This window comes from Canis aureus, chromosome 36, assembly GCF_053574225.1.
Source record: "Canis aureus isolate CA01 chromosome 36, VMU_Caureus_v.1.0, whole genome shotgun sequence".
Lineage (NCBI taxonomy): Eukaryota > Metazoa > Chordata > Mammalia > Carnivora > Canidae > Canis > Canis aureus.
Window position 1 is genome coordinate 11,587,267 of NC_135646.1, and position 15,025 is coordinate 11,602,291.

At 36.0% G+C, this 15,025-nt stretch overlaps 1 protein-coding gene across 8 annotated transcripts in view; it reads left to right on the forward strand.

Moving 5' to 3' along the window:
• The window catches only part of ERBB4 (erb-b2 receptor tyrosine kinase 4), a 1,106,505-nt gene that overhangs the window by 760,672 nt on the left and 330,808 nt on the right, over positions 1-15,025 (forward strand). For all 8 annotated transcript variants that reach the window (XM_077885345.1, XM_077885343.1, XM_077885348.1 and 5 more), the window contains one exon: positions 6,682-6,747. In XM_077885345.1, coding sequence (XP_077741471.1) covers positions 6,682-6,747 — 66 coding nt within the window. The remainder of the gene's footprint in view (positions 1-6,681; positions 6,748-15,025) is intronic.

The window sequence follows — 15,025 nt, forward strand, 5'->3', positions numbered from 1 at the left end:
TTGGACTATAGATTACTTGACTGAATAACATGAAGGTGCATGTAGAAAAAATAAGTTTAATGATGTTGACATTACCTACTCTTTCAAAGCAGTGATAACTTAAAATTACTTTAAACTGCTAACTCCTGCCTGGCTATATTGCTAGGTGAAAAAAACTCTTTTTTTCAAATTTAACTTTGTCTTCCTAGTTACTGAAAATACTTGTCCCTCATTTTTTGAATAGCAAATATATAAAATGTAAAGTTTTTATTCAATAGTTAACTTTCAAATGATAGGCAACACAGGAAGATTGAATTGAGATTGGAAGAAAACTGTAAAGTAATTTACATAACAAAAGTAGGGGATGAACATACACATGATAGTGAGAGCTATCAGACAAGAAGCAGAGTATTAACATCTGACAAAAAGGGGTGATTCTACATTACAGTAATACCACTAAATAATGATACTAACATACCATTTGCTGGAATCATGTTGTGACTTTACTATCATATGGGCAGTTTATAGTACTTTAAATTTGAAAGAAAAAAGGTATGTGTTTTATAGGACTCCTGGGAAAAAAATGTAACTTGCTGGAAATATATCCACAACACAAGGAGTGCACACCGGAAACGAGAGACTGTTAGATTTTTACACCTTTTAATCCATTTGGTTATGAAGCATCTGATCAGATGTAACACTTTAAAGTATTTTCTCAAAATATGACTATGATGTTTAGAATTATATGCCAAATCATTATGTCTTATACATATTTGTCATCTGGAAACTTCATCATCAGAATCCCTGGGATTCCTTTTATAAAATATGGATTTCTGTACCTCACTCATCCCAGACTATAAAATCAGCACCTTGCACACGTTCTCAAATCTCAACAATAACTTTTGGGAAACATAACCTGAAATCCTCTTCTTTTTTAAAATATATTATTTATTCATGAGAGACACAGAGAGATGCAGAGATATAGAGGGCCCTTAGAAAGAGCCTGATGCAGGACTTGATCCCAGGACCCCGGGATTACAACCTGAGCCAAAGGCAGACACTAAACCATTGAGCCACCCAGGTGCCCCCTGAAATCCTCTTCTATTCTGCAGATCAAACCACATAATTTCAGTTTTTAAAAATTTGACCAACTCCATGACACCTACACAGAGTAAATTCTTACCTGTTTAGAAGATTTTCAAGGCACCTTGTAAGCTTCCCCCTCCAGATGTTGTCCTATGCAAAAAACTCAAAGGACTGTAAAGTATTCATTATGGCCCCAAAGAGTTGTGTGCATTCATGCCTCTGTGTGACTGCTTAGGTTAATCATTCAGCCTGGAACTTCCTTCCTCTTATCTACTGACAAAGGAGACATTCAAGCTCAATTGAAATGCCAACCCCTCTGTGGAGTCTTTTCAAACCTATTCTCTCCATTTTATGCACACCTATATTTTAGCAAATATTATGATTATCATAATTATTTGCCTATTTTTCTACTTCCTGGTCCTTGAAAGCTCCTTGAGGGCAGGGCACTTACTTATTCATCTTTTTATCATCCATTCAAGAATAGGGTCTGGTTTAGTGTAGCCTTTCAATAAATGTTCCACTTCTCCTTTCTGAATTATAGGATCATGAAAAATATACTATTCTCTTACTATTTCCCCAGTAAAATAAATTTTAAGAGGTTAAGACTGCCAGTTTTTAAAAGGCGCAAAAAGGAACCCAGGGATGTAACTGTATTGCCTTTAGCTATAGACAGTTTGAAGACATAATCTTTTATGGTTGCCGGTGACTTCATATTTTGTGGCTCTTCAACTGTCCTGGCATATTACGTGCAGAAAGCAGTCCACAGGTACATATTAAATCCCCTCTCTGTTGTCAAGTAGTCCCACAAACAAGCAAAACTTCTAGCATGAATTTATGACTCCTAAAAATATCAAAGTGGCTCAGGGACTCTAGTTCCTAAACAAGAATCCAAAAGCTACATTTTTAATAACTTGTGCTGGACAAGCATAAAAGATGGATTTAGTCATATTTGCTAACTTCTGTGATGAATAATGCATTGTCAAAGTAGAGGTGATTATGAATTAAAATAATGCTGATGTGCAGTAATCAGCACTTACTTTAAAAGATTAAAATGGTTGCTAAAGTGACAGAAATATTTGTTTAAAATTTTGTTTTATTTTATATTTCACCACTTTTGGTCAGAGTGACAGGAGGTAGAAATATTAATTTAAATAACTATGCTGTCACTAAGCTGAATGGAAATGTCAAATTCTTATTTTTAAGTGGTACATTTCCTCACACAGTTTTAAAGAAATTATTGCATTAAACAATGGAAGAGAATCATGGAGCATATTGAGACTTGGAAATAGGCGGATTTGGACAACACCGACAAAGTCTCAGTGCCTCAAAGCATTTCTTCCATTTACATAGACTAGTATCTATTCTTTCTTCTATCCTCATTTTATTTTGTTTTATTAAAGATTTTATATCTGGGACGCCTGGGTGGCCCAGTGGTAGAGCGTCTGCCTTTGACCCAGGGCATAATCCTAGAGTCCCGGGATCGAGTCCCATATTGATCTCCTTGCATGGAGCCTGTTCTCCCTCTGCTCCTCTCTCTCTGTGTGTCTCATGAATAAATAAAATACTTTAAAAAAAAAAGATTTTATTTATTTGAGAGAGAAAGACAGAGTGAGAAAGCAAGCACAAGGAGAGGGAGGCAGTGGGAAAGGGAGAAGCAGGCTCCCTGCTAAGCAGGAAGCCTGATGCAGGGCTATATTCCAAAACCCAATCCCAGGACCCTAGGATCATACTTGAGCCATTTGCAGGCACTTAGCCGACTCAGCCGCCTTAGCATCCCTTCTATCCTCATTTTAAAAACATACTGCTAGAGAAGTGGTTTATAAAATTAATTCACAGTAAAATAGTTGTGAATATATGGTCCTTTTACCTCTTGAAATCAAGCCTCCAGAGATACTGCACACCTGAAAATCTGAGAATAGAAGACAGAAAGTTCTCAGTAAGATATCAGGCCATCGTTAAAGTATTTTTTTCTTTCTGTAGAGGACACACAAGTGATCCTTCATGGGCCATACTTATCCTCTCCACTAAAATGCTCTGGTCTAATATCATTTTAGATGTCATAGAGATAAATCATTGTATAAGGAATGGAGTGGACTCCCAAGCTACGAGGCATTACACTGGAAATGGTCCAGCTCACCCTGGCTGCATCCAACTCTTCTTGCCTGAGCTGGAGGACTGTTAAAATTTTAGATTTACTGACTTCTTTCCTTAAATCCCATAGAAAGTGAACATGAGATACAGAGTAATCAAAATTCTTTCCCTTTAAAATAATACAAAATTAATTCTTAACTTTATTAGCGAAGTAGCCATGTCTATTTCAATACCTAACATAGTTCCTAATACATAGATGCAGAAGAAACTGAAAAAATACTTTTAATAGATGGAAAGAAGGTAAGGATAAAAAGTTTGTAGTTTTGTTTGTTGTTGTTGTTTATGTTTGTTTTTGGCTTTTGGTTTTTTGTTGTTGTTTTTTTCCTAGATAGGTAATAAGGAAACCCCTTACCTACCTTCTCATATTTTTGATGCTTATGTGCAACAGAAATGTTGGAAACAAAAATCTAAAAACATATTTTAAAGCATATTAAACTACATTACCCAGTTGTCTACAAGACTCACACTAACGTTGCAGCATGAAAATATGGCAAATACGTTAATTCGGGAATATCTCCAGTCAGATTTTGGTCAGATATTTTGACACATACCTAATTGCAATAGTTAAGTGAAAATAGTGTTTTCCCAAGTGCCATATATTGCACAGTTTTGAAGACTAAAGCTGAACTCAACATGTGGGCAGATTCCAAAGAGTCAAAGACAAGTCAAATGAAGGGCAGGCCAGAATGAGCAACCTTTTGTGGAAGCACATTCAGGTCATGGTCCTCCAACACATGCGTAGTAATAGAATTCTGAAATGTGTGCACCAAGTGATCCTCCTCCTCTTGGTTTCCACAAGGGTTGAAGGAATATAAGACTGAATAAAAACCCAGGAGAGAGGCAGCTGTTGAGAGCAGCAATAGATATTTTTGTTTAAATATGAATAAAAAATGGAAACAAACAAAATTTCTTAACAACACGTTCATAGTGAAGGTTGAATTATTTAAACTGTGCATTTGGGGGTGGGTGGGTACTAGCTCATTTGCTTCCAACTAGATAGGCCTTACCATGATACTTCATTAAGAAACGTAAACCAAATTTCTAGTAATATCCTTTTTTTTATAATGGATCTAGGCATAGGTTTTGGAGTGGTAAATCAAAACCGCAAAAATAAGAAGGTAGAAAATATATAATCTAAAAATGGAACACTGAGTATATTAAAATAATGTCCAGTGTTACTTAGCTCCCACCCCACCACTCCACCCCCAGCTACAGAGAGTGCTCTGGTCACAGTGAATGTAGCTAAATATTTCATTGGTGGCCAACACAATTAAAGAAGTCATAGATTAAATAGTAGATCATCTTCTGCTTCAGATATCTTTAATTAACAGACCACTTAATGGGTCGATTTAAAAGATTTTAATGCATCTAAAGAAATATATTAACCTTAGCTACTTTCTCATAAAAAGTTTATACTCAAAGTTTTCACTGCCTCCCATTTTGTCTCACAGCCCTTTCTAATTTCCGCTGGTATAAATCAAATTAGATTTATTAGCATTGTACAAAAGAGCTCCAGTAGGTTTTTAATAATAATTATCATTATCACTGATTAAAGTTATATTGTTCAGGCCAGATGGAGTCCTTTTCCTGTCAGCTAGAATGAGCTTGCATTATGTAGTTATAATGTGTTTGGATCTAAATAAACAGATGGCAGAGTGACAGGATATTATACGCTGGTGATGTCAGCAACAGTGCTTCACAAACAGAATTGCTTTAAATAAACTCTGTTGTGGCAAGGATCCTGATACTTTTAAGAAGGTGACTGGAATTGAGCCTCCTAAGTGTTATAGTGACTTGGAAATTGTACTGTTCGCTTGCAGAAGAGTGGACCATTTGGATGGTCTGAGGTTCAGCCTGAGAAAGTGTGCCTGTGAATTTGCCCTTAACTGTGAAAGCATTGAACATAACAAATTCACTCAGGTGGTCTCTTAAGGAGAGAGAGAGAAAGGGGGTGGGGGGAAGGCTGCTCAAGTTGTAACATTTTTCAAGTTAAAGAGTTAAAACCTATGAGTCAAGGAGAGAAGGAAACATTTGATTATCTGTTGCATAATTTTTATAATTTAGTTTATAACATTAGAATAAACATCTTGTATAGGCATATAATTAATATTAGAAATTATATTTCTAAGTTTAATTAGAATTACAATTCTAATTATTCTATTCTAACTCACAATTAATATTAGAAAATTAATAGAGAAGGTTTAATAAGAACTATGTTATAGAAAGCTTTAGTTTTTAATAGATTTTCATGTATACATTTTATTCTAAAAATAAGCCCTTCTTACTCAGCCATTAGAAACGACAAATACCCACCATTTGCTTCGACGTGGATGGAACTGGAGGGTATTATGCTGAGTGAAATAAGTCAGTCGGAGAAGGACAAACATTATATGGTCTCATTCATTTGGGGAATATAAATAATAGTGAAAGGAAATAAAGGGAAAAGGAGAAAAAATAAGTGGGAAATATCAGAAAGGGAGACAGAACATGGAAGATTCCTAACTCTGGGAAATGACCTAGGGGTGGTGGAAGGGGAGGTGGGCAGGGGGTGAGGGTGACTGGGTGACGGGGGCACTTGACGGGATGAGCACTGGGTGTTATTCTATATGTTGGCAAATTGAACACCAATAAAAATAAATTTATTATTAAAAAATAAGCCCTTCTATACTCTTATACCCACAAATACTTAGAGTGAACTTAGGAAATTCAGAAGCAAACTTCTGAGAAAGTCATTATACATGATTTTTTCTAGCTAATACTCTTTTGCTTAGTCCTTAGGAGAATTTCTCTGTAGGACAAGAGTATTTGCTGAGGCAAATACCTAGAGTAGCCCAGTCCTTAAGAAGAAGAAACTGCTACAGGAAATAAAGGCTTGTATTTGAAAAAGAAAGTAGTACCAACAAAAATTTTAAAAGAGGGTATCAAATAATTGAAATCAAGCTTTGCGTAAAAGGTTCATATTTTAAATGCTTAAAACTTTTTAAAAAGATTTATTTATTTGAGAAAGAAAGAAAGCACAAGCATTGGGGGGCAGAAGTGTAAGGGGATGGGGAGCAGGTGGGCAGAGGAAGAAAGAGGATTTCAAGCAGACTCCCCACTGAGCGTGGAGCCCTACAACATCAGCTCTACCTAGGGCTCCGGGGCTCGATGTCATAACCCCGAGATCATCACCTGAGCCAAGTCAAGAGTTGGACGCTTAACCGACTGAGCCACCCAGCTGCCCTTAAGTGCTTGAAATTCTTATAAAATGATGAGAGGATTTTGAGTATCAGCAGATTGTATTTCAGCTTCCCGTGCATTTGACATTCGGGTTTTGCTACCTAAGTGGGCACTTTATGAGCTATGTTTCCACTACATTATAACATAAAAATCCTCATAAAGGAATAAGAGTATTTTCTTTGAAGGGTTATCCCTAGTCAAAGAGCGAAAGATTATAATGTGCCTGTGCTTTTTCCTGTTCTACAGGTGGACGTTGTCATAAGTCCTGTACTGGCCGATGCTGGGGACCCACAGAAAATCATTGCCAGACCTGTAAGTGTTCAACACTAAGAAGGCAAAAGGCTTGAAATGGTCAAGGAATTTTAATAACTGATGTTTTTCACACTTTTGGGTCATCAGAAACATGAAAATGAGCTTTTGCTTCTTTGTGGTAGACTTGCTACTATTCAAGTAAAGTAAACCGTCCAATTTTGTTGCTTTCAAATGAAGCATAGCATATAATTGTTTCTTATATTCCTTTGTGGTTTCCAAGTTAATACTATCAACAACACAGATGTGCTGATATTATCTATGATTTAAGAGTCTGTATTTCAGAGAAAGTAGGAAATCCAAATGTATACAAAATGGTAACTCCATTCCACATTAACTGAATATCTCAGTACTTTCCCCCAGTAGTTATAACACCATTTATCTATTAGAAAAAGAAAAAAAGGAAGGAAAAACAAACAGCACCGTGTCCCCACTCTGTTCTAGGCACAGAAATATTAACTATATGAATTATGAGTATAGATTCACTACTAAAGTGAATCTATCTTGTCCTTGCCTATATTGTTTCTTGAACTAGTCATTAAAGTAGCTATAAGCTATCATCACTGCTAAGACATTTAAAAAAGTTAAAAAAAAGGTATTTTGAGTACAAAGAAAAGTATCTATTTTTTTTAGCATTCTTAAAGCCATATTTAAATCAGCACTGAACTTTCACTATCTTAAGGATAAATGGTTTCTTTAAAAAAGAAAAACAAAATGCTCTATGTAAATGGTAAAGATTTTTCTTTCTGCTGCAATAACAATGACTGGAATAATATATGGAAAACAGTGTGGTGGCAATTTAAAATGTATTCCTTTATTAGCATAGAAGACACAGAGAATGTTATTGAAAGTATGAATATACAAATATTAGATATTGTGGAAACTTATTATACTGTTGAATGGAAGTCCAGATATTTCTAATTTGTCTCAGTTCATATTTGTTAGATTCCATTCCAATAAAGAAACACAAAAATAATTACTACAAGCCACCATAGAAACAAGGTATAGATTACTATAGATTATAGTGTGTGTATATATATATATATATATATATATATATATATATATATTCTCTCATTGGTAAATTATTTCTTTAAAAAATAATAATAATTCACAGACATTTTCATGTCCAACATTCATAAAATAGAAAAATACTTGAAGTAAAAATGTCTTCCTACTTTGGTTTTACTTCTGTCCTTCAGCCACCCCTAGGCAACAAATGTTACTGGCTATTTCTATGTATTTTTCCAGAGACAATTTATGTATACAGTAGGAAATATGTGTATGTTTTATCCCATTTTTCACTCAAATGTTAGCATGCTTTAATGCACCTCGATGTTTTTTCCTACATGCATATGTGCATGAATTTGCTTGTAGTGTTAATTCCTAGAAATGGTAATTACAAGGTCAAGGACATGTGTTTATGCAATTTGATAGAGATCACTAACATGGAAATCTTGTTCTCTGTAGGGTTTGTAAAAGTTTCCTCTGCCAGGAGCAATGTATGTGAATGCGTGTTTTCCCTAGTCCCTGGGTAAAACTGTGTATTATCCAACTTTCGGGTCTTTGTCAAAAAGTTAGATGAGGAGGATCCCCAGGTGGCTCAGCAGTTGAGAGCCTTCCTTCGTCCCAGGGCGTGATCCTGGAGACCCGGGATCGAGTCCCACATCGGGCTCCCTGCATGGGGCCTGCTTCTCCCTCTGCCTGTGTCTCTGCCTCTCTCTCTCTCTCTGTGTGTCTCTCATGAATAAATAAATAAAAATTTAAAAAAAGTTTAAAAAGTTAGATGAAACATAGTATCTCAGTGTAGACTTAAATTAACTTATTTGACAGAAATACTGTTTTATGGAGCTATGTTTTGGCAAGAATTTTAAAGGATTGTAAAGATTAGATTAATATATGAAATAGGTTCACTACAATAGCAGTAGACAAGGTTTTCACAGCAAAGTAGCCTACATCGAGTTCCACACTATGCTAAAATAACATTGATGTGGCCTTACTTAAGAAAGTCAAGATTTCTAATGTAGAAGAATAGTTATAATACTCTGTGATGAAGTGGCAGGTAACCATGGAAATTGTTAAAGTGTGCAGAGGTCCACAGGTCCTCTCCTGGCAAGAAAACTTCTGAGTTGTCAAATTTAAAACTGAATTTTTACTCACTTGATTACTTACTTATTTTTACAAAGGAACCAAGGACACTTCTCAGCCTGGCTGCTTCTGTTGTGTCTGGGCCCCGCTAGTGGGTCCACCCACCCACCCCTGGTCGGCTGCAGGGGGAGAGGACTCTCAGGCCCACCACGCCCACCTGGCACCCTTGAGGTCCACCTGTTCGATCTGGGGAATGTACAAGCCTACCTGGGCTGTTTTCTGTTGCCAGCTTACCTTTAGGAAATGTTAGTTTAGACTCCTTTCTTCTGTTGGGTAGAGGGACGTAAGACACCTACTACTGTGTTGTTCCTCCAGTTCAGGAACCCAGACCAGTTTGCCTTTGTCTCAACACCTTTCAGAGTTCTCCTTTGCATTGTTACCCTTTGCATTATTTCCACAGTATGCTGCTCTTAGGAAGGAAGGACAGGGAAAGGCAGGTTCATGCCATTATTTCTGGACAAGAAGTCCCGTGTAGCACTTTTAATAATACTATTAATGAATGAAATTAAATAAAACTATTTTAATTAATATTTGCTGTATTTTATATGTGTTTTTGTAGAATAAAAATGTAATTTTTATTCTCTTTCTTTGTAGTAGTAGTAGGAGTGTTTTAGTGCTGAATGATCATTCTCTAATTGACAGGGAGCCAAAGTCTTGGAAATCACTCTATTAAAAGACAGAATGTGAAAACAGCACACATGAGTGTTCTCCAGCTTTGAAAATTAAAGATGTCTTCAATTCATACAGCATTCAAAATGCAGTAATTTTTAATTAATTTTAAGCGATTTGGTTATATTAGTAAAAAAAAATACAAAAGTTAATAAAAAGTCATAATTTTCAATTTTCAATTTTCATAATTTTCTCTTATTCTTATGTAGACAACTTTTAGGTAATTGCCAAGCAGACACCTGTCTTCCTCTGAGAACTACCCCCTTCTAGAGGGGTGAGTCATTGCACCCATGTTTGTTTTGTGTGATGCTCTAATCTTAGTCATAGGACAGTATTTCTCAAGCAGAGGTGACTTTGCCTCCAGGGGACATTTGTTTGTCTGAGTATATTTGGTGTTCCAATACTGAATCAGGCTTGGGGAGCATCTATTGGCATCTGGTAGGTAGAAGCCAGAGATGCTGCCAAACATCCTGCAGTGCATAGAAGAACCTCACTCCACCCCTACCCAGACAAAGAATAATTATTCAGAATGAAATTTTAAAAGTACTGAAGGTTGAGAATGAGAAATCTTATAATAAGAGTAAATATTGACCAATGCTGGGCCAATGAAACTCTCTCCCAGAGAATTAGGACTTGGGATCCAGAAATTCTGGTTATACTACATTAGAAATCTGAACTTGAGGAGAAATTACACCTAGTGGAAGTTTCCATTTTGAACCTGTTAAATCAGTCATGCAGAGGCAAACAAAAATCAGAGACACAAAGAGAGTAGCAATTCTTACCTACTGATTCTCTGGCCTTCATGAAGGCCTTCTATGTGTCTATCTTAGGTGCCTTAAGAAACACAATGTTCTTCTAGCACTATTAAATGAGTTTTTTACTTGCCACCAAGTGAGGGTGGGAGGCAGTCTTGACTAAGAAAATCATCAAGCAGTATCAGATTATCAGCATGAAGTCATTTAATTCACCTACTTTTTTTTTTTTTTAAGATTTATTTATTTATTCATGAGAGAGAAGCAGAGACACAGGCAGAGAGAGAAGCAGGCTTCCTGCAGGGAGCCCAATGTAGAACTTGATCCCCAGATGGGGATCACACCCTGAGCCAAAGGCAGACGCTCAAACACTGAGCCACCCAGGGTCCCTCACCTACTTTTTCAGCATAGAAATCAGGCTTACTATAATGACCTAAAATCAGCTTAATGGTCTCTGTGCCTCCACCACAGACTCTATCAAAATCAAATTCGACAAAAGCATTTACATGTATCTGATATGTGCAAATACAAACTTTGGAATAGTATTTATTTGCAAGGATCTTTTATAATTCATTAAAAGATTCCCTCTTAAAATTTACTTTCACCGTATTCCTGTGAATTAAAGAAGACAGTTATCCTTACATCATTTTACAATTGGGGAAATGTACCCTTAAGAAGTGATCAGGTATTAAATTTACACAGCTAATACCTGGGATTTCAACCTGAGTGTCCTGAGTCCAAAGATAGAATGGTTTCCTGTATACTATTTTGCACAGCAAGCTTATGGACAAGGACATTGAATTTGAAATCAACCAGATGATACAAATCCCAGTCTTTTCCATTTTCTGTCATGGGAAAGTGACTTAATCTTTCTAAATCTCAGTGACCAAATCTAAAAACAGAGATAATTACACTTACCCCAAAGGTTGTTGCTCTGGAATCAAATTCACTGCAGTAATGGAGTTGAAATGCTTAGCTATATTTTAGCATAGATAAGGACCTAATACATAATAGCTAATATTTTAATAAGTTGAAGGAGAATAGTGTTAGAAAATATAATCCATCTTAAATATGAATGAATACATGTGGAAGTGAAATTCTTGTAGGCTAGTTTCACCTTGTGAAGACTACTGATATCGTGGCTGAGGAATAAAAAGGCAAAAACCCTAAGAGTGAAGAGGAGGCTACTTGCCCTCGACATTCACTCCTGTTCTCTCTCTCCCAGTTTGAGCTATTTGAAAGGTAAATTACTTATCCATATTTAAAGAACCCACCATTCTGAGGCAAAATGTATTTTGGAACTATTCAAAGACCTTGTTGTAAGACCTGAATTTTAGAAACATGTTTGTTTTTTCTTTTTTTTTTTTAGGTGAGTGGGGGTGGGAATTAGACTTTGTAAGAGATTCTGTAGAGATTCTAAATTCTGAAAATGATCATATGTGATCAAAATTTTTTAAGAATGTAAAAATTTTCAGGCTTCCTTTAGACTTCTGATAGCCTTTCAGTTACTTAACCTTAGGCCCACTTGAGGCATGCTTTCCTCTGAACCCTGACTGAGCTTTTTAAAAATCAGAAAATCCAGGCTGTACAAATTTTTAATTTTTTAAGATTTTTTTTTTTTTTTAATTTACTTGAGGGAAAGAGAGAGAGAGAGAGAGAAAGAGCATGTGCAATCAGTGAGAAGGAGAAGAGGGAAAAGCAAGCTTTCTCTCCCCCAGCGAGCCTCATGCTGGGCTCCATCCCAGGACCCTGGGATCATGATAAAAGATAAAAGATAAAAACTTAACCAACTGAGCCACCAGGGCACCCCAAGACTATGCAAGTTTTTTGATAATATTCTGTTTTTGTTGATTGGCCATACAGAAGTACATTTTAGGATCTAAAAGATGTAGTCCTAAATTGTTTAGAAATGACTTTTTTCCCTTAACTGAAATAAATTCACTTCAGTGAGGGCTTCTCTGAAGATATTCAACTTCATGATTTGCCAAATATTTCCCCGTCTTCTGGGGATAATTATTTCTGAGACTTATCATACATTAGGTAAAGAAGGTAAAAGTATTAAAAAACCCTGCGAATCAGCTAAGGCAACTGAAGAATACATTTCACTCACCACATCGCATCAGTTCTGGCACCTTCCCACAGGTGTCTCTTCCTAAAACAACAAATGTGCCAGGAATTCTCCCCTGTGTCACTAAATGGCAAGAAGTCTTGGTAAAGACAAAAGACTCAGGCTCTGAGAGAACAAGTCTCTGATAATGAATGCCTTGTTAAGGTGAAATGAAGCAGAGTGATAATCAGAATGAAAACATCTCTGAATAGAGAAATGGCAAAAACAAAAATGCTGAGTTACAACAATGGTAAGCTTGAGGGGAGGCCTGCAGGAGGCAGGGGTTTTAAAAAGAAGGAAATGAGGAAGAAGTTTTTTTTGGTTTGTTTTTAATAAATCTAGTGAAATGGAGAGTGTAAAGCTTACTATGGACAATAGCTCACTCTGCATACCTCTAGATATTATTGCAGTAGAATTGTGTACATTTTAAGTAGAATTTAGTAACACTTTGCACTAACTTTGTGTCCTGGATTGGGTGCCACTGTGAGCTTTGATTGCATGTTGAATAACTTAAGTGTGTCATTTTTCCCTTATTGCATTGAATAACATTCAGACTATCAACTCCAGAGCCAGCAGCCATTTTTTTTAACTTTTTTTTTTTTCTAAAAAATAAAACATTTTTCTAAACAAATTCCTTAGGAACAAATCCTTAGACAACCTAAAGAATTTTATTAATATTAAAGTAAGTACCTTTTGCTTGTAAGAATCTAGCCAAGTGTTTCATTCTTACCTTTTTACTGGTGAATCTGACTTTCTAAAGTCACTTGAATTCATTTTCCTTGAATCCTTTGTCATGTTAATGTGGGAACTGACCCTGTAAACCTAACAGGAATATCTCTGACATAGATGCTGTTAAAAAAAAAAAAAAATCAACTGAGTAAATTTAAAGATCTAATTGGCTTTATTCAATGCTCCTCGAATCAAGCAGCATTCCATTGAGCAAACAGAAGGGAAGTCTGAGGAGCTGTACAAAATGGAAGGACTTTATAGGCTGAAGGAGGGTGGGACAGGGGAATTAAAGAGTGGATTATTTCAGGCAAGCTGAAATTTTTCCCCCTTGGGGGAAGACAGCTGGTTTTATCAGGATGATTTCCTCACTAGTTCCGATCAAGAAATTGCAGACTGATTGGTTTAAAATTCCACTCCTGGAATTAAGGGTTGGTGGGGCTTAGCAAAAGTGAGTCCATTTTGGATCAAAATAGAACTTTGGACGGGACCCCAAGAGCTGGGTTGTGTGCGGAGCGGTGCCTCAAACTTGAAAGTACTTTTAAGCTCAGTTAAATCGTGGCTGCATTGCTCCACGGCACAGCTTAAGTAAATTGATTCAGTGGATTAATGTAGTCATGTCAGGGGAGACAAACTTATCTGCTGTGTGAAGTCTGAAGCTTATAGAAGTATTATTCAGCAAGCTTACTGGTAAGAATGACAACTCTCTCTATTCATAAGTACTGCGTCCTAAGGTCTGAGCTCCATAAGTTTAGGTAGGAGAGAGACTGAGCTTTAAGAAATAAATAATAATGATTAAAGGAACAAAGTTATCTCGGTCCCTGCAAGATATATGAAGCACACTTATCTCATTTAAAATAGATACTGCGTGTCCTTTTTTATCTTTCAGCACAGTATCAGGCCAGCTGTCTCCACCCTCCTATTATCAGGCAGGGTGTTGCTCATTTTACACATTCCTTTACCCTTCTAGACCTGGTGCCATCTCAGTTAGGCACTGTGTTTTGAGTAGGGAGGGAGGAAAACATATATCCAAATACTACAGCTGGATTCTCCCAACCTTTGCACAAATTTTGTATTAAAGGAGTTTCAAGATGATTCTTTAACTCAAATTTGCTAGGCTCCATGTGCTCGTTAGTCTTTTCAGTTCCTCTACAGGTAACATTTCTGGCTTAGAAACAAAGTGAAAAAAGGTAAGGGCATTTGACAATAGGCCAAAAAAATTGTCTCCCAAACCAAAATTACACGCCACAAAAATTATTAAGGAATGTATGTCTCAACTACTGGAATGAACAAATATACTGCTGTCCATGGAAATGTCCATTCAATCAATTAAAGCTAAGGCATTATTTTAACCAAATGAAAACTTCTGGTGGAAAAAAAAAAAAAAAAGAAAAAAAGAAAACTTCTCGTGGAATTCACCCCTTACTTTTACAATATCCTCCCTAGCTAGATTATCTCCTAATCCTTTGTTTCAAATTAAAAATAGAATGTCAATGAAATTAGCTCAAGCTATGTATTTGTTTTGTTTTAGATAAATATAAATGGAGGGTACTACTATGTTGGCAAAGAAAAAACTTATTCCAAAAAACCACTTTGTCATTTAATGTTTCTGTACAGACATTGTAGAATATGCTAGAAATTTTTCTTTTTTTAGAAATTTTTAAAAATGATTTGGCATTTTCCTCAGTAATTTGTTATATTGTGCACAAAGAAAATTACTTTCAGTAGCTGCAGTACACAAAAACTTTCAGTTTAATAAAAGAAAAAAATAACTTGGCCTCTCTTATGGATTCTATTGACTTTTAGTGCAAACTTCAGAAATATATATATGTAGATATATATAGATGTCAATATATATCCTTTTTATTTTAAAATATGT